Here is an 18,086-nt window from a genome sequence, read left to right as displayed (position 1 = left end):
TCCCAAGTTCACCATCCAACCACTCCCCCAACCTGCACCCCCAACATATTTTCTCTTCCCCATAACGGTTTTTCCCTTTTGTCTTCTAGTTATGCACCCGTTCATACTTCCCTTGTCCCTCCCTTGGGGAAATCTCTCTTATCTAAATAAAGGCTTTCAAAGGACTATCTACCCTTCTTCCTAGCAATTATCAGTCCCAATTTTACCTTTTGCCGGGGGGGGGGGGGGGGGGGGGCGGGGGCAGGGGGGCTGTGTCTCTCTACAAACTGCAAGCTCCTTCAGGGCAGAAACCGCATCTAGGTTTGCTCACCGCAGGGCCTAGCCCTGTTCCCACACATAGTAAGCGTTCGATACATTTGTAGGATGACTTAAATGTATTTGTACCTCTGCTTTCTCCTTTTTCCTCTAGCCCTGCTACTACTAAAAACAAAAACAGCGATTCTCACAGACTCCCAAGAGATCGGATTTGTATTTAAATTTGTATTTGTTTGTAGTGGGTCCTGCTGCTCCTAATCTCTGGAGGTGGGTCTCAACAGAATCCTAGCTGTGTCGGAAATCGGGGAGCCAAGTGCAGACGTTCTAATTAGCCTTATTTCTCCTACTGCAAACCAAGGGAGAAGAGAGAAAAGGGTGCGCTTTAAAGATCACATTTAAATGATGATCCTCCAAGGACATCCCCCCATGCCTCCCAAAGCACGGCGGCTACTCCCGCTCCTTTATCCTCCAAGAATCTGGGAGGCTGCGGAATCCGCGACGAAGGCTTCGGAGTGGAGTTCGCCCGAGCCTGAGGGGAATATGGGCATGGAACCGAGGCGAGGACTGAACGCCGGCGACCGCAGCGAGCCGCACGGCAGCGAAGCAGGGAAGGTGGCGGCCTGCCCGACCGCCCCCAGCCCGGCGCGCCCCCCGCGCCCCCGCGCGGGCGCGAGTCGCCGGCGGAAGTGCTGCGTCGTGCACTTCCGGGTGTTGTCTGGCAGCCGCCGCCGCCGCCGCCGCCGCCGCCGTGCGTCTCGGATCTCCCGGCCGCCGCTACCGCCGCCGCCGCCGCCGCCGCCGCCGCCTCAGATCCTGGAGCCAGGAGCGACGTCACCGCCATGGCCGGCATCAAAGGTGGGCCTGGGGCGCAGGGCGCCGGAGGTCTGGGTGACCGCCCGAGGGGGGGAGGGGGCCCCACGCGGCCCCCGCCTGCCGCCTTCCCGGCCCCGGCGCGCGCCGCGGGGTCCCCGCGCTGGCGGCCGCCCCCCGCCCCTGGACCCCCGCCTCCGCCCTCGCAGCCTCGTAGCAGAGCTGGGCGCGGCGCCCTCCGGGAAAGGCCGGCGGGCGCGGCGGCTTCACCGTCGGCGCCCGCTTTCTGCTGATCTCGGCAGCCTCTGTCCCACCCATCGGCCCCCGTACAAAGAATGAAGTGGTCCGCGGTCTGCGAGAGTCCCGCAGCGCCTCGGGCATCCCACACGTTTTGCAGGAGTTTGCATCCGCGAGAGATGCGAGCGGAGAGTGGTTTTGAGGGGGATGAGGCCGCTAGAGATGCCAGTTACGTGAAATCAGTGTCATTTGCCGCTTAAAGGCACAAGTGCGATCTTGGGGTGCTGAGCCGAACCGAGTCCCTCCGGAAAGCCTTGGAAGGACTTGGGGACGGTTCTTTCCGGAGCCTTGGCCAGCATATCCACTCTCAGGACCTGTGCTCGAAGCTTCACTGACTCCAAAAACTGATGCGTTTTGATTGTGTTTTGTTTTTCCGATAGTGTTAGACCGTATGAGCGACCCCGAGGTGCTCCTGTTCTCCACAAGTTGCACGTTGAGGCTTTTACATTTCAAAGTTTCAGTTGGGGTTTTTTTTTTTTTTTAATAAAATAGTTTAAAACTTCATGGAAAATTACTGGTTTATTCGTATATTTCCTTTAGAAATAAGGAAGGTTGCAATCTTTCCAGTTGTTTGGTAATTTTGTCAGTGTGATTAGAAATACCATTGACAACATTTTCAACTTTTTGACCACGAATTACGTTGGTTTCCTGACCTGCGAATTGTAGAAGGGGCAGGCATGCAGGAAATGAAGAACTTTGATAGTGTTTTTTTCTGCATAATTTATTTCCTTCAGGACAACTTTTATTGAACTGCTTTCCCAGAGTCACATTCTTACTCTTTCTGGTGTATTTTTAATGTCTGAGAACATTTCATTTCCGATATAAAACTTGGTAATTTGAGCAACAAAGATAATTTTTCGATCTGTTTTTTGAACTGTAATAGACCTTTTTGAATCCTTGTATGGAAAGGCATTTAGGGTAGAATGCTGTGGTTTTAAGGATGTGGCCAGTTTCCTAGTTCTTCCCCATTTCCTCAGTGTCATAAACGTAGGGAGTCTCTGTTGTAGGAAAATAACTGTAATTTCCTTCTCCGAATCTAGGAAAATATGAATCAGGTGAAAGTGCCACAGATGGAATTGTACTTACACTTTTGGTTTCAATAAGATTTTTTGATTGTTATGATTGTTTATCAGGATATTTTCTTTCTGTTGGGCTATCTTTATATTAAGCAGGAGTGTTGCTATCATTGGAGACCATTACTTATTTCTTAAGCCATATTATTTGGTTATGTGTTAGATTTTTCTAGCAACTCCCAGGTTAGGGAACTGGTCCCTGCTACTCTAATTTCTTTGTAATCACAGAATCAACACCCTGTCTCGAGAGAGTTTAAATAATTGGACTGTTCCATCATCCCTAGCCTAGAGGCTTTGGGAGTAGAAACTAGACTCATCTAAGTTTTGCCCTCCAAATGTTTCATCACTCATTTACAGTATAAATTCTTGCCTTATTGATGTGTCATCTGGGGCATCCATTTATACACGAATGATGAAATTTATGTATAAATCAGCCTAGTTGCTGATTTCATAAGATTGGAGAAACTTCACAAGTTTTGAGAACACTTTTGAGCAATTTAACCCCATTGTTTTTGTTTTTGTTTTATTATATCCAGTATGACTGGGCAGTGAGATGTCACATGAAGTTTTTTGATACTCGAATCTTACCTTGTTTTCATTTTCTATTTATTTAAAAGAAATCTTTCATTAACTTTTTAAGAGTGTACTCAAAAAAATTTAGACTTCCTTTTTTGATAAGAACATAAATAATTGTTCTTTGTCATAAAAGAGTTACCCCCCAGAGACCATCAAGTAGTAAAGCTACTTGCCTTTTGGCCAAGATTACCATAAACCAGTATGCTTTTTGAGGTTTTTCTGCCTGATTTAAATTTTTTTTCAGTCTCCTTTCTCTTGTCAGAGGGCAGATCTTGCTTATGTGCAGTTCTGCCTCCTCTTTCTCATTTGTCTCAATATGGGAAACAAGATCTTCAAACTTAGAAAATTTTATGTCCCAGGTTACATGTAACAGTGATCATTTCTGGGTGGGGAAAGTTACTCTTCACTTAATTTTGTTCTGGCTATATGAATTGCTATTGAAAAAATACTATAAATGAACATATATGACCTAAAATTCTTTTTTTATTTTGCTGAAATTCACACACAACAGTGGAATCACAAAAATGAATAAATCAATGTCGGCTGAATAGGAGCCTAAGGGTCTATTTATAAAGAATGGTAGATTTAGTGTACAGGCTTTGTGACATCTGCTTTGTCTCTTTAGTGACCCTTGTTTCCTCCAGGATTCTAAATTATATTCTGGATAAATAAGTTGTTACTATATAGTATTTCTAGTGGTGAATTTAGCTGTTTGGCAACTACATTGAAAAAGTGGAGATGGTTCCCTGAAACTCATGTGACGCTGTATGTTAATTATACTGGAATTAAAATTTATTTAAAAATGGAGATGGTTTTTACTTTTTTAGCATGCCTTATAACAAATATCTTTAGTGTTCTCAGAATTATTTGCATTTTAGATCTAATCCAGTTCTCATAGAAGAAAGAACTGACATTCAGATATTATGATGTAGGCAGTAAATGGCTAGTAGGGTCTAGGGACCCATTGTCTTCTGACTTTCAGTTATGTGCTGTTTTTACTCTGGTGTGATCTTCCCCTCCTCTTCCCTTTTGTCCTTTTCTCTCTTTTTCTCCCCTTGGTTTCCTTTTATGCATTCTACAAATATTTATTATTCAGTGTTGAGAGCTGGGGTGTGAGCATCAACAACAGAAAAACTCTTTCCCTGCTGTGGTGGCGCTAACAGCTTGCAAGGAAAGACAGATACAAATTGATATAAAATTATAGCTGTGATAACTGAGCAAAGGGGATGTGTACAGGGCAAGAGAGCCTCTGCACATGCATGGCTCTCTGCCTGGAACGCTCCCCCCAGAAATCCTCATGATTCAGTTCCTCAGTTCATACAAATCTCTGCTCAGATGTCACCTCATCAGCGATGCCTTTCCAGGCCACTGTGTCTCAAAAAGCGCTCCACCTTCTTACTCTACCTGGTTTCTTTCATAGCACTTGACATTCATTTGCTTACTTTTGGTTTTTTACCATTTTGTTCTCCTGTTAGAATGTAAGCTTCATGGAGCAAGAGCTTTGATTTTTTTTTTTCATTGCTTTATCTCTAGTATCAAGAACAGTGTGTGACACAGGTGCTCAGTAGATATTTGTTGAATGAATGAATGAATGAATGAATATGATAAGGGGAATTGGTCAAGTCAGGAGGTTTGGAATAACTTCACCGAGAAAGAAACGATTGAGCTGAGATCTTAAGGACATAGACGAGTTCACTTGGAGGAAAGAGGAAGGGAATGAAACCAGAATACAAGCTTCATGAGTGTGGAAGGGCCTTGTCTGGTTTATTTACATAAATAATCTCCAGCACCTGTTATATAGTTGGTTTGCAGTAAATATTTCTTGAATGAAATGAATGAATGAAAACGTATCTGAAGTAGAAGGACAATAGGTACAAGGGCCCTGTGGGGGAAGGAGCCTGCTGATTGCCAGGAGAGGAAAGGCCAGTGTCATTGACGTGCAGAGTACAAGGGCTAATAGCCTGGTGTGAGTGTGTCAGGAGAGTAAGCAGGGCCAGATTTTGAGGACCTATTTTGAATTGAACAAAACAAATGACAAACTCAATATTTTCCTCACAGTTTACATTTCACTCCATTGTAAATTTGAGGTTCCTCACTTGCTATAAAATAAAAGTGTAGGCTTTTTTCTTTCCTTTTTTCTGTAATTGAAAATATAATGGTATTATGGACTAAGTAAATGTGTTCAGGTTTTACATGACCTGCATCGGTGATCTAAGGGAAAACCAAATCTGCCGACCTACCACGTAAGTGGATGTCCTTGATTATGACCATTTTATTTATTTATTTTTTAACGTTTATTTATTTATTTTGAGAAAGAGGAAGGGAGAGAGAGTCTCAAGCAGGCTCTCTGCACTGTCAGCGCAGAACTGACATGGGGCTCAGTCTCACAAAACATGAGCTGAAATCAAGAGCCAGACGCTTAACTGACTGAGCCACCCAGGCACCCCAATTCTTACCATTTTAATTCAGAGAAAGCTGTCAGTAGTACTGAGCAGCATTTAACCCCTTTACTGTTAATTTTGGTTTATATATGTTAGCTTTTGTCCTGGTAACTTTTAGTCCTTCTACAGCTCTTTTGGATTTTTTTTTTTTTTTTAATTTTTTTTTTTCTTCAACGTTTTTAATTTATTTTTGGGACAGAGAGAGACAGAGCATGAACGGGGGAGGGGCAGAGAGAGAGGGAGACACAGAATCGGAAACAGGCTCCAGGCTCCGAGCCATCAGCCCAGAGCCTGACGCGGGGCTCGAACTCACGGACCGCGAGATCGTGACCTGGCTGAAGTCGGACGCTTAACCGACTGCGCCACCCAGGCGCCCCCAGCTCTTTTGGATTTTAATGTTTCTGTTAAGGTTAATAGACTGCATTAAAAACAAAAAACGCCTAAGTTATTCTTTTAGCCAGTGCAGTTGCAGAAATATAGGTTATATAGAACTCAAAATAAATTGATCATTCGTATCTTTGCTTAATTCTAAGCCACTAATAAACTGCCTATTCAAGAAAGTTGTTTCTACTTACTAATATATAGTAAAAAAAAGTTATAAAACACAACGCTTTGTGTGTGTGTGTGTATGTGTGTGTGTTTAATTTTAGAAACTGTGTTTCACCTATAGAATGTGTCTGTAGCTTGTGATATCTTAAAAAGTGATACCAAAGAAGGCTTGTACCCATTATCCTGCACATTTTCTAACATGTAGGAAATTACGGGAGGAAACCTAGCTATAGTTTTGTAAACTATGTAACATTTTTAAAAATTTTTTAGGGTTTTTATTTACCTTTGAGTGAGAGACAGAGCATGAGCAGGGGAGAGACAGAATGAGGGAGACAGAATCTGAAGCAGGCTCCAGGCTCCAGGCTGTCAGCACAGGGCCCGACGCAGGGCTCAAACTCACACACTGCCACATCATGACCTGAGCCAAAGTCAGATACTCAATCGACTGAGCCACCCAGACACCCCCATGATAACATTTTTTAAAAACTAAAACTAGGGGTTCCTGGATGGCTCAGTTGGCTAAGTGTCCAACTCTTGATTTTGGCTGAAGTCATGATCTCGTGCTCATGGGGTTGAGCCCTGCGTCGAGCTGTGCACTGACAGTGCAAAATCTGCCTGGGATTCTATCTCTCTCTCTATCTCTCTCTGCCCCTTCCCTGCCTGCACGTGCTCTCTCTCTCTCCAAATAAATAAATATTAACAAAAAAATAATAATAACTAAATACTCCCCTGAAATTTCTCTGACTTGATCTGTAAGAGTTAGTAACTGCAAATTTATAAAACTGTGGAGAAGATGAAATCAGGTATTTAAAGCACCAGGTACATACCGGCTGCTCAACCGACAGCAGCTCTCTCTTCCTCTCACCCCCACCCCAGTCTTTGTGAGTCAACTTTGGAGGAAAGGAAGCCATCTGAGTAACTTTTGAAACCATGTAAGGTAACACAGATTAACTGTTTTATAAAGATATGTAGAGGACATTAAAGGATATAACATTAGCTCACGTTTAGGATTCACTTGGCAAACTGATTAAGAAAACCCCTGACATTCCACCTTTTCCAGACAGTTATTTTCAAGCTTTCATTTTCTTAGGAAATCTTCAGGGTGCTTGATAAAATTTCAGAGTCCTGGGCTGTGGCCCACAAATTGGCATTTTTAGGAAGCATCCCAAAGAATTCTGCAGATAGTCTTTGAAATACAGTGGAAACAGTGTTATGGTCTCAAGTGCCTCCAGACACATGGGTAGACCAAAATTAGTTGACTAAAATTATTAACTACCAGTATCCTTGGATACTTTTACTAGTTTTGAGCACAGTGAGGGTGCATGTGCAAGAAGCAGGAGCTGATCATGAGAGACTTTCCCATTTGATAAGGTTTCTAAAGTCTAGTAAAGCTGAGAAAGCAGAGTTTCTCCACATCCTGTTTTTCAAACTGTAATGATCTGTGGAGTAAATATAACACTAATGACTGGAAGAGCATTGATCTGGGAGGCTAGGATATTCATTAGAATTGGAGACAGTGGGGCACCTGGGTGGCTCAGGCTGTTAAGCGTTCAACTTCGGCTCAGGTCATGATCTCATGGTTCGCGGGTTTGAGACCCCGCGTCCGGCTCTCTGCTGACAGCTCAGAGCCTGGAGCCTGCTTCAGATTTGTCTCCCTCTCTCTCTGCTCCTTCCCTGCTTACACTCTGTCTCTCCTTCTCTCAAAAATAAATTTAAAAGAAGAAAAGAAGAAATGGAGACAGTAATGAGGGAATGTGGTGGTGTGCCCACAATAGGTCAGGGCCTTGAAAATCAGTGTTGCTTTATGTTGCTTTGAAGATGACCCCAAAAAACTTATTTTGAAACTATGGATAACTTACACTTTTGAAAATAACTCACTTTTTTTTTAGTGTTTATTTCGAGAGAGTGTGCATGCACACAGGAGTATGAGTGGGGGAGGGGCAGAGGGAGAGAATCCAGCCCAAGTGGAGCTCGATCTCATAAACCATGAGATCATGATCCGAAGATGCTTAACCAACTGAGCCACCCAGGCACCCTTGAAGATAAATCACTTTTAATGCATTCGTTTTTTGTGTTTTGCTTTTTGCTTCTGGGATCACAGGTAATGTTCAGATTGCTAATATTAATATTAATAAAAATAATATTAATTTAATATAATTAATATGTGTATTTGATTCTTTATTTACTTTGCAGCTTTGATTAGTTTATCCTTTGGAGGAGCAATTGGGCTGATGTTTTTGATGCTTGGATGTGCCCTTCCAATATACAAGTATGTAAAATTTTTGTCTTTTTTAGTGTTTTAGGGTAAATTTTTTCTACTTTTAAAGCTTTAAGTTTTTTTTTTTAAATGAAAGCTTCTACTGTAGAAGTAATCCTAAGAAATGTTCATTTACCAAGGACAAATCTTTTTAAAAGTGCAAAAATCACTTTTTGGTTATTGCACTTCTGCTCAGTTTTGAGCATCTCTTAATAAAATTAAAGACAAGAAAATTTAAAATATCTTTTCAGCAAAAAAATACCAGAAGCAGGGTCGAGAGACAGTTGACTAAGAAAATAAAGTCATGTAAGCAATTATTTTCCATAGGATAGAAAGAACTTTTAAAAATTTATAGGATAGATTAGTAAGAAAAATAAAACTAAATAGAAAAATCAACAATAAATATGAAAAAAGAACTGCAAGTTACTAATAAGCGCATGAAAATATACTCAGCCTCTCTCAAAATTAAATGAAATCCTTTGGTGACGGTAAGAGCTGGGGCAAACAGGCACTGTCGTGTATGAGAAGGGAGAGGTATAGCTTCATGTAGTCTCTCATCTTGGAAGCCAGTTTCCTTGTAGCTCTTAAAGTCTATATATTCCTTGAACTAGCCCTTCCACTTAGAATTTCTCAGACAGGTCTCCTGGCAGATGTTTACAAAGGTATGTGTAGTGAGGGGAGAGTATGGATGTTCAAGACAATCTTGTCTGTAATAACAAAAAAACCTGGAAGTATCCTAAAGGCCTGTCAAAAGAGAAATGGTTAAATTATAATATGTCCATCAATGGAAATAGTAGGCAATCTTAAAAACAATGAGGAGGAGCCAAGAGCTGTGAGTGCTGATGTATAAAGATGTTCAAGATACATTGTTAAATGAAAAAGTGCAATGATTCATATTGTTAAAATTTATCCGTGTGGAAGTATGGAAGGATCCACAAGAAGGTTGTTAGGAGAGCAAGAGAGAGAAAGTAGGGAGACATGGGCAGCTTGGAGTTTTCACTTTTTGTGCTTTTTTTTTTTAATTGACTTTTTATGTTGAAATGATTATGTATTATCAAGAAGTTGCAAAAAAATAGTACAGAGAGGTCCCCTGTATCCTTCACACAGGCTTCCCCCGGTGGCTGTCGTACATAACTGTAGTTGTATTATCCAAACCAGGAAATTACACTGGCACAGTACAATAGCTAGACTGTTGATTCAAAGCCATCTATTTTCTATATTCTAACTTAAAGTCTTCAATATTACTTTCAGTTCATTTTCTACATTTTTATTTCAGTATTTTGGGAGTTCATAGTGACCTAACGAGAGTTTAGGGATGTTCCAGCTTTACCCTGAGAAGGCTGTCATTCATCAAGAAGTCAAGGGCATGAATCTTGAATTTTAAAAATTACTGTTACTATTTATATTTTCCATATGCCTCTTTATTTATAGCCTAAAATAAGAAAAATAATTTTGGTCCTTGATTCCAACTGCTATAATTTATAAAGCATTTTTTTAACATAAGGAATATTTAATCATTGTGTCATAATTCACTTTAGGAATACTATGATTCTAATTATTACTATTTTCAGTGTTCAGGTTATTGTTTATTTTTAAACTATGTCTTGTTTTGAACCTTGCAATATTTCTTTGGTCTTTATTTTTTAAAAGCGTATATTATGTGTAGGAAAATGACATAGATAGCAAAAACTACATTAACTTATTTTTTTTTTCTAGCCAATACTGGCCTCTCTTTGTTCTGTTTTTTTACATCCTTTCACCTATTCCATACTGCATAGCAAGAAGATTAGTGGATGATACAGATGCTATGAGTAATGCTTGTAAGGAACTTGCCATATTTCTTACAACAGGCATTGTTGTCTCAGCTTTTGGGCTCCCTATTGTATTTGCCAGAGCACATCTGGTAAGTGTATATATTTTTCTATGAACGATTTTACATCAGACTAGGTTAAAATTGTCTCAGGAAAAAGGATAGAGATAATCTTTTGTTGTTAACTGATAAAAATGATATTGGAGAGGGCCGCCTGGGTGTCTCGGTAGGGTCAGCGTCCCAACTCTTGATCTCAGCTCAGGTGTTGATCTCAGGGTCATGAGTCAGGCCCCACATTAGGTGCCACACTGGGTGTGAACCCTACTTTTAAAAAAAGAGGAAGAATGATACTGAAGAGCATGGCTGGGGTCTTCGGCAACAGTTGGCTTACCAGTTCTTCACTCTCAGAAGTGGACACATCCTCTCACCCAGTGCTTAACAACCACAGGCCGCCCTCTGTAACTGATTAAAGGCCTGAGGAGATAGTGTGTTCTTTGCATGGGAAAGTGTGAAAGAGGAGAAGGGCCTGAGCTCTGTATACCTGGTCTTTCCTCCCAGACTCACCAGTCAGATTCATTCCCCCATCTCTGGGGACTTAGAGATGCCAGGGACTGACCACCCTTCCACATGGAGGGGGCGATTACTCCCCCTACTGCTTTAAAAGAATGTACATGGGTGTGTTTTCGTTTCCGGTACTTTAAATTTAATCTCTCTAGATAAGATTTTAGATTCACTGAAGAAGAGTTGGAGCAATTTCTTCATGAGCATTAAGTTGTAGAAGTCTCTGCTGCCTCCTCAGAATCCAAAAGTCTAACTTTTGAATAATGATCATTTTCATGACTTCCTGTCTTTTTAAAGGAAGCAAATTAAAAACAGCAATATAGAAGGACCATTAAGTGTTGAATAGAGCGAAAGTTACTATCACAGATCTTGCTTGTTTTTATATCATGATTGGCATAGAACTAGAATCTAGATTTGCTTTTCATTTTCTTTCTGTTTTTCCTACATCTGTTAACTTAAGTGTTTATCTGTCTTATTTCTCTAGATTGAGTGGGGAGCTTGTGCACTTGTTCTCACAGGAAACACAGTCATATTTGCAACTATCCTGGGCTTTTTCTTGGTCTTTGGAAGCAATGATGACTTCAGCTGGCAGCAGTGGTGAAGGAACTACTGAACTATTGTCAAATGGACTTCTTGTCATTTGTCGGCCATCCGCGCGCACAGGAGATGGGGCAGGGATGCTGAGTGGCACAGCAAGCCTCTTGGGGGTGTTCTCAGTGCTCCCCTCTCACTTTTATTGTAAGCATACTATTTTCACAGAGACTTGCTGAAGGATTAAAAGGATTTTCTCTTTTGGAAAAGCTTGACTGATTTCACACTTATCTCTCGTATGCTTTCTGTGGTGTCCTGCTGAATTTGAGTATTTATGTGTCCCTGTTTAGTTATTTTTTTTTTAATCAACATGCAATGTTAAGCATTTTTAAAATGTAATAACCATTTGCATTGGTTAGGAATTAGATTTCTGCTGGCTATTACTGGGCTAAAGGACATCTTTTGTCTTAAAATTATTTAACCTCCATTGCAAAAAGTTAAAAAAAAAAGTTTTCAATCAGTCAGGATGACATCACTCCCAATTTTATGCAGACCATTGGCATACCTTATAGACTGTACACTCAGTACGCATATAGCTGCATTTATACCTCAGAGGGGCCAAGTATTAATGCCCACGCCCTCCGTAAAGGTTGCTGGTTTTGCCAGTAAGCAGGTGTTTTGTGGATTGAAAATTATTTTACGGAATTGCTACAAAGGAATGCTTTTCTTCTCAGTCGTTAGAGGAATTTATTGTTAAACTCAAAGGTAAGCGTGTAAAACCAGATTTTTGAGATGGTTTTTATTTATGTCTATTATAGATAGAGTGAGTCGCGTTATGGGAAGAAACGATGTTGAAATTCCATTTTTTTAATCCTCTTTCTATTTATAAGTGAAATGTTTGATCTTCTATCAGCCTTTTCATATTTTACTGTGGGTGAAGTGGAACATACTACTGATAAGGAAAAGTTGTAGTGTGCATCATTTAGACCGGGAAACCTTTCCCTGCTTCCTCCTTTTAACTTATTTTATACGTTGTATATATTAGGTAAATTAACTTTCCAAATATAGTTTGATAACACTTTAAATTAGAGGTGTTGATCTCACCTGGAAAGTACTTGCTATGCTCTACATGCTGAGTGCCCTGCCCCGCAAGGCCTTGACATGATTAACAAGTGACTTGTTAGTCTTGCACATAAGTCATGCATTAACAATTTAAGATTTAGACCATGGTAATTGTAGTTCTTACTCTCTAAGGTTATATCATATGTAATTTAAAAATATTTAAGACAAGTTTCCTGTATACCTCTCAACTTTTTTGATTTTTATTTCATCATGATAGATCTGCTGTTTCCTTTTAAATGGCACTTATTGTGTGAATTAATGCAAGGTAGCCAAATCCAGCTGTATAGCAGCTTCAGACACAGAAGACCTGACCAAAAAGTTCCCAGTAACCAGGCATGATCAAATCGTTGTGGTCATTTGCATTTCAACAATTATCAGTACCTTTTGCAAGAGCTAGTAACGAAGATGTTCAAGTTGGTCCGACAGTATTTTGTTGGGATATTTGTGTGATTTTTCACTATACTTACATAAAAATCGTTTTGCCTTCAGACAAAACTGAGTGATCATGACAGCTTTTATATAAAATTTATTTCTGAAGAAAATGGGAACCCATTTTGGGTTTGTTCAGCTTTTTACTAAAGATGCCTAAAGTCCACATGTTTTATTGCCAGGCCCAGGTGGTGACTCTAGCTGTGAGATGGGAAGCAGAATGAGGTACCTGCGTGTGGCTGTCCCGCTTCTACAGCAGGCTGAAGACGGCTTGCAGTGTGACAGTGATGTAGCCCTAAAGGGGATGGTACAGGCGTGCATGAATTAGCTGGCCATATCGTTGGGAACTCAGTGCGTGGGATCTACTTGATTCTTTTTTTTGCAGGAAGTGCACTCTCTGGCCCTTCCCGTTTTCTGTTCTAGAATATCAGTGCGGTGCACTGCGACTATTCTATTCACTTGGCCATAGACTCTTTCTCTAGCAGCCGCATATTTCTGTGTCCTTGTTGCATTGGCAGCATTGTGTCTCTCGTCTTGCACACGAGCTTGACATAGTGCTGTCTGATCTCTAGGCTAGTTCTTTGAGCTGTGAATTTTCCATAGAACATGCACTGACACCGCATTGCCATTCTTCTACGGAAAGAAAACTTTTGATGATGAAACAATAAAGATTTTAAATATCTATGTTACTTTGTGGGTGTTTTTGAAACGCAAATATGCTGCACACTTCGGCTCCTGAAGTGTGTGACTCATTTTAATAATGCAGTATATTAGTCATGAATGTTAGACTTGCAGAAGTTTCACTTCCAAAACAGAATTGAAACTGTAGTAGTAAATATTGCAAGGAAGCCCTGTGATTTTGAGCTATAGATTGGTAGAAGTAGGTTGGGGAAGTAGAATTTTTAACTAGCCCTTTACAAAAAAGCCATAGAGGATTCTGTTGACCTGAAAAGACTGTTGATAATCAAGTCAAGGTTGTACCTGTTCTTAGATTTTCAGAACCTTTTTTATGACCGTATGTTTTATTGTGTATTTATTACCATTCATTATTGGAGCATTTGGCTTTTTGCAAACCTCTCAAATAGTTAAGGGCAAGAATCTGTGTGGCACAGTGTGATTCGAGAAAAGTACTGTTCTCTTTTATCAAACGTGAATCTTGTCCCAAGTTGTCCTAATTATATAATCTCATTATATGTTTTAAAAAGTTTAAACCATAGTTTCTTAGTGTTTGCTCTAACATGATTGGGGGGGGGGGTGTGTTGTCAAGATAATCCATATTTCTAGAGGAGACTCTGGAACATTTACATTGAATGTGATGAGATTCAGAAGTTTCAGGTCACTTTAAATCAGCACGTCAAATTTAACAAGCAGCCATGCAACGTTACCGTTAAGTGATGTGTACGTTTTACAGCTCAGGATGCTTTATAATTTATAAAATAGGTGGGAAATTCAAAATCCTGTTTCTTCCATTAAGCCTGTGTTATCCTTTCTCTTTGTGAAGATTAAGGAGCTCTTATTTTAATGCCTCCCAATTTTCTGGCACTCCCAGGGAAGAGAATACATCCTGTAAAATAAATATTCCAGATAACTGAAGCTTATCTCAAAAAGAACTGACAGTTGTTTTATTTATTTTGGTGAAAGTATTAAATGGGTCATACACTCTTGTACTTCCTTCGAATATATTAAGACATTTTGCGTTTTCCTTGGTAATTTAGGGTTGTCATAAATTATTTCCCCTTCTTTAAATGGCCCCAGACCCGTATTTTTCTAGAACCGTGTTTTTTGCTGGCTTTTCTTACAACTGAGTCTGTACCTAGCTCTCCTTAACTTACTTTGTTTCTAGTTTTCTAAATCTGTAGTACATTAGGAAGAGTGGAAAGTTGTCAGGGAAGAAAAATGAGGTAACCAGGTGGACTGAACCAATAATGTAACGTTTCTGCACACGGTACCTCAGTGGACCTAGCGAGGTGCTCCCACCTCTTACACAAAGGAAAGGCTGTGTGACGAGTCTTCTTCCTGTTGAAAAGGCTTTTTAAAAAACTGTAGCTGGTAAACTGTACACCAAACACGGGGGTTGTGACAGAGAACACGGAGGTGTGACTTGCTGTGCCACAAGAGAAGCCTTCCAGTTCCACTTTCCGAACTTGAGGAGTTCCTTGTACTTGAGTAAGCCCCTAACTGATTTCTGAGAGCTTATATCTCTCTTCGCCATTTGTTTTCAGTTGCAGAAAGTCTAGATCTAAAGACAATTTTACAGTTCACTTTTACTGGACACTCTGTACTGTATATTTTACTTCCAGTCGCTTGAAGATTATTTGAATCCATCCTTGGGTTTAGGACCATGCCCTGCAGTCACAACAACTCAGATATTGTTAAGCTTGTAAATTCCCATCAGGGAATAAAACCATCAAACTCCCAAGGTGTTTACACAAGTCACAAGAAATTAAAACCATGTGACCATGAAACGTTCCTTTTTTGATTCTAGTTGTTTCCTTGTTTGTATTCCTTGCGGTACTGACGGAAAAATCAGGAATTTTTGTTTTAGAAGCCAGTAGAATGGCTAATACTGTGAAAGAGGAAGTGTTGCAGTTCACAGCCATAGAAACCATCAAATAGAATAATATAGAAGGAAACAGTATTTTCATCTCTCTCTGTAAGAGCATTACTGTTTAACAATTTAGTCATCTTGATTTATAGTGTGGCATTTAATGTCACATGTATCTTTTTCTCTTTTGGCTGATCAATGTATTCTGTAATATGTAAATACAGTTATGACCTAGAAGTCAGTGAACTTGTATAGATTTGCAAACCTCCAAAATAGATATTTTCCTGAAAGCTGGATACACTTACATAGAACATTTGAGGATTGTCTCAAAGTGTTCACAGTTGGAAAACTCCCTAGATCTAAATGAAGATGGATGGATTTTAATTCACTTTTGTCATGGTCTAAATCATCAACTTCCAAAATATAGGTGAGAATCAGCTCCAATACCTAGTTAATGAGTATAGCAGTGAAGAAAAGGGTAGTAGTCTCCCAGGGATTAAAACAAAAACAGTTTTGAGCCATACTCCATGCTAGAAGTGACATTTGTCATTTACAAGCATAAATGGCTTAGTGATTCTGCTCATAATCCAGTGCTTTAAAAAGTGTTTTAAAAAAGATATTACTACAGAGGCACCTGGCTGGCTTAGTTGGTAGATAACTGTGACTCTTGATCCCAAGGTTGTAAATTTGAGCCCATGTTGGGCATAGAGCCTACTTAAAAAATATATCCTATAGACAGAGGGGGACACACACACACACACACACACACACATGCACACACACATACGTGTGTGTATGTGTGTGTGTTTCACAAAAACACCTTCCAGACACTTTAGAGTGTCCAGCTGATTAGGTAGAAATGGTCTATACCCCACCTTGGCTATGTCACTGAGACACTTATGCTGAAACTCTGTTAGGTTCAAGTTTTTTATCTAGAAAAGGTCTTTTTTTCCAATGGCAGTTTTATACTACAATGACAGCATTTAGGTAATATTGGGGGATAGGAAAAAAAATAGGAATACAGTCCCTCTTTGAACTAGTAATCTAGTTAGACACTCAAGAAGGTTTCAAAGGAAGCTGATTCCTATCCGATTCCTATACATGCCAAAAGGGAAGTATGGGGGTTCACAGGAAGAAAAGATTTGGGAAGCAAAAGGGAGGTAGAGGGTAATTTCCTGCTCTGCTTTGGCCCATCTTCTGCTGGCAGGCAGGGTATTGGCAAGATGAGCATTTCTCTGGAGCAGCATTGTAGTGTTGGCTCTTAAGCTTCCTGGGATTCAGGGGCAGCAGAAATCATGGCGGGCGCTTCTTGATTCTGACACCCTCACTCTGGATCCCAGATACAATGGAGATGTAAGAGGGGTGGAGATTTAATTTTAAAGTAATAACCAAGATTTCTGATGAACTGTGTGGGAAAAAGAGAGGAGTCAAGGGTGACTAACAAGTTTTTGATAGTTCTGTCAGGGGATTGGGGGGGGGTGGGGGGAAGTAGGGAGAGTCGAAAACAGCAAAGTCTGGACCGTATGTCCAAACTACTAGTTCGTCATATCCGTTTGTTACCTCGAAGTGACAGCACTTGCCTTGTTTCAAACCTTTACCAGACAAAACAGTACTATTGACGCTTGAACCTTTGCAAACTCCTGAGGGTGGACATTGTGGCACGCGTCGTGGCATAGCGGTTACACCGGGGGCTCTGGGGTACACCCAGCCCGTACTGCTAACTTGCTCTTGGACTAGATGTGCAACCGTAAGTGAGTTATTTAATCTGTGTCTCAATCCCACAGCTGCAAAATGAGGATAATAATAGTAGCTACCTCAAAGAGTGGCTGTGATGTTGAAATGTGATGTGCAGAGGGCTCACAGCTGATGTTAGGTACTGTTACTGTTTCTTACCAGTTCTCTGTACCGCTAAGCAGTTCCCTCTTACGTAAGTAGACAGACAAAAAAACATTTTAATAATCCAATCTTAATAGAATATATTGCCAACAGGAGTCCCCCCTGTCAGCCTCATAATATCTCTTGGAAATTCTCTACCTACCTGGTTTCCAGGCATTCACTGCAGTAGTTCGAGGTAATCATGAAGACGTGTTGACTGTCTAATAAACGCTGCAGGGTGCCCTGACATGTGCCTCCGGTGGGTTAAGTGTCCCTGATCCTCCTTACCCCCACCCCTGCACCAAACCTGGAAAATGACACACTTTTTTTAAAGAACAGGAAGCTACATTGCCAAACTTGAAACAAGAAGGGAAGAGTTTAGGTGGATCTGAAACTAAGAAATCCCTGAGAGAATGAAAACGCGATCAAATTGAAGAAGAAACCGCAGCCTGAAACGCAGGCGGCAAGCACATGGGAAGACACCGCATAAAATACGGGAGCCATGCCAAGGAGGCCTTCATCGCAAGTGGAGGCGTCCAGAGGCAGGAGGGGGCTCGGGCAACTTCCTGAGGGATCCCCGAGGGCGCTGCGGTGGGAGCAGCCAAGCCAGCAGATCTTTAAGCATCTCTGCATACACTCCCGTCCCCGTCTCACACCTTCCGTCTGGGGAGGAGGACGTGTTTCCTGAAGTAGCGGAAATGGAAACACCCGAGTCCAGGATACCAGTCACCAAGGAACCCTACTCAGTTGCACATCTTTTTTTATCCCTTACTCGCTGGAAACATGCCTCTCCCTTTAGTCAGGCTGCACGAGCAGGAGTAGCTGATGGTTTAGCCCAGGGGTTCTCAGTAGCAAAGATGAGTTCCTAGGCAGGGAAAAACCAAACAGTTCAGGAGTACCGACTGGAAGAAAGCAAACTGACAATTTACCAGCGAGGAAACAGGTAACAAAAAGA

General features: G+C 40.9%; 1 protein-coding gene across 1 annotated transcript; it reads left to right on the top strand.

Annotated features, from left to right (window-relative positions):
* Positions 1 to 976: 976 nt before the first annotated feature.
* Positions 977 to 13,400, top strand: LEPROTL1 (leptin receptor overlapping transcript like 1). Its single transcript, XM_060653150.3, has 4 exons — positions 977 to 1,110; positions 8,195 to 8,270; positions 9,975 to 10,161; positions 11,114 to 13,400. Exons 1-4 carry the CDS (start codon positions 1,095 to 1,097, stop codon positions 11,228 to 11,230), a joined length of 396 nt encoding a protein of 131 aa, XP_060509133.1. The 5' UTR covers positions 977 to 1,094; the 3' UTR covers positions 11,231 to 13,400.
* The last annotated feature ends 4,686 nt before the right edge of the window (positions 13,401 to 18,086 follow it).

The sequence above is a fragment of the Panthera onca genome, chromosome B1, assembly GCF_046562875.1.
Source record: "Panthera onca isolate mPanOnc1 chromosome B1, mPanOnc1 haplotype 2, whole genome shotgun sequence".
Classification (NCBI taxonomy): domain Eukaryota; kingdom Metazoa; phylum Chordata; class Mammalia; order Carnivora; family Felidae; genus Panthera; species Panthera onca.
This window is presented reverse-complemented; position numbering and strand designations above follow the sequence as displayed.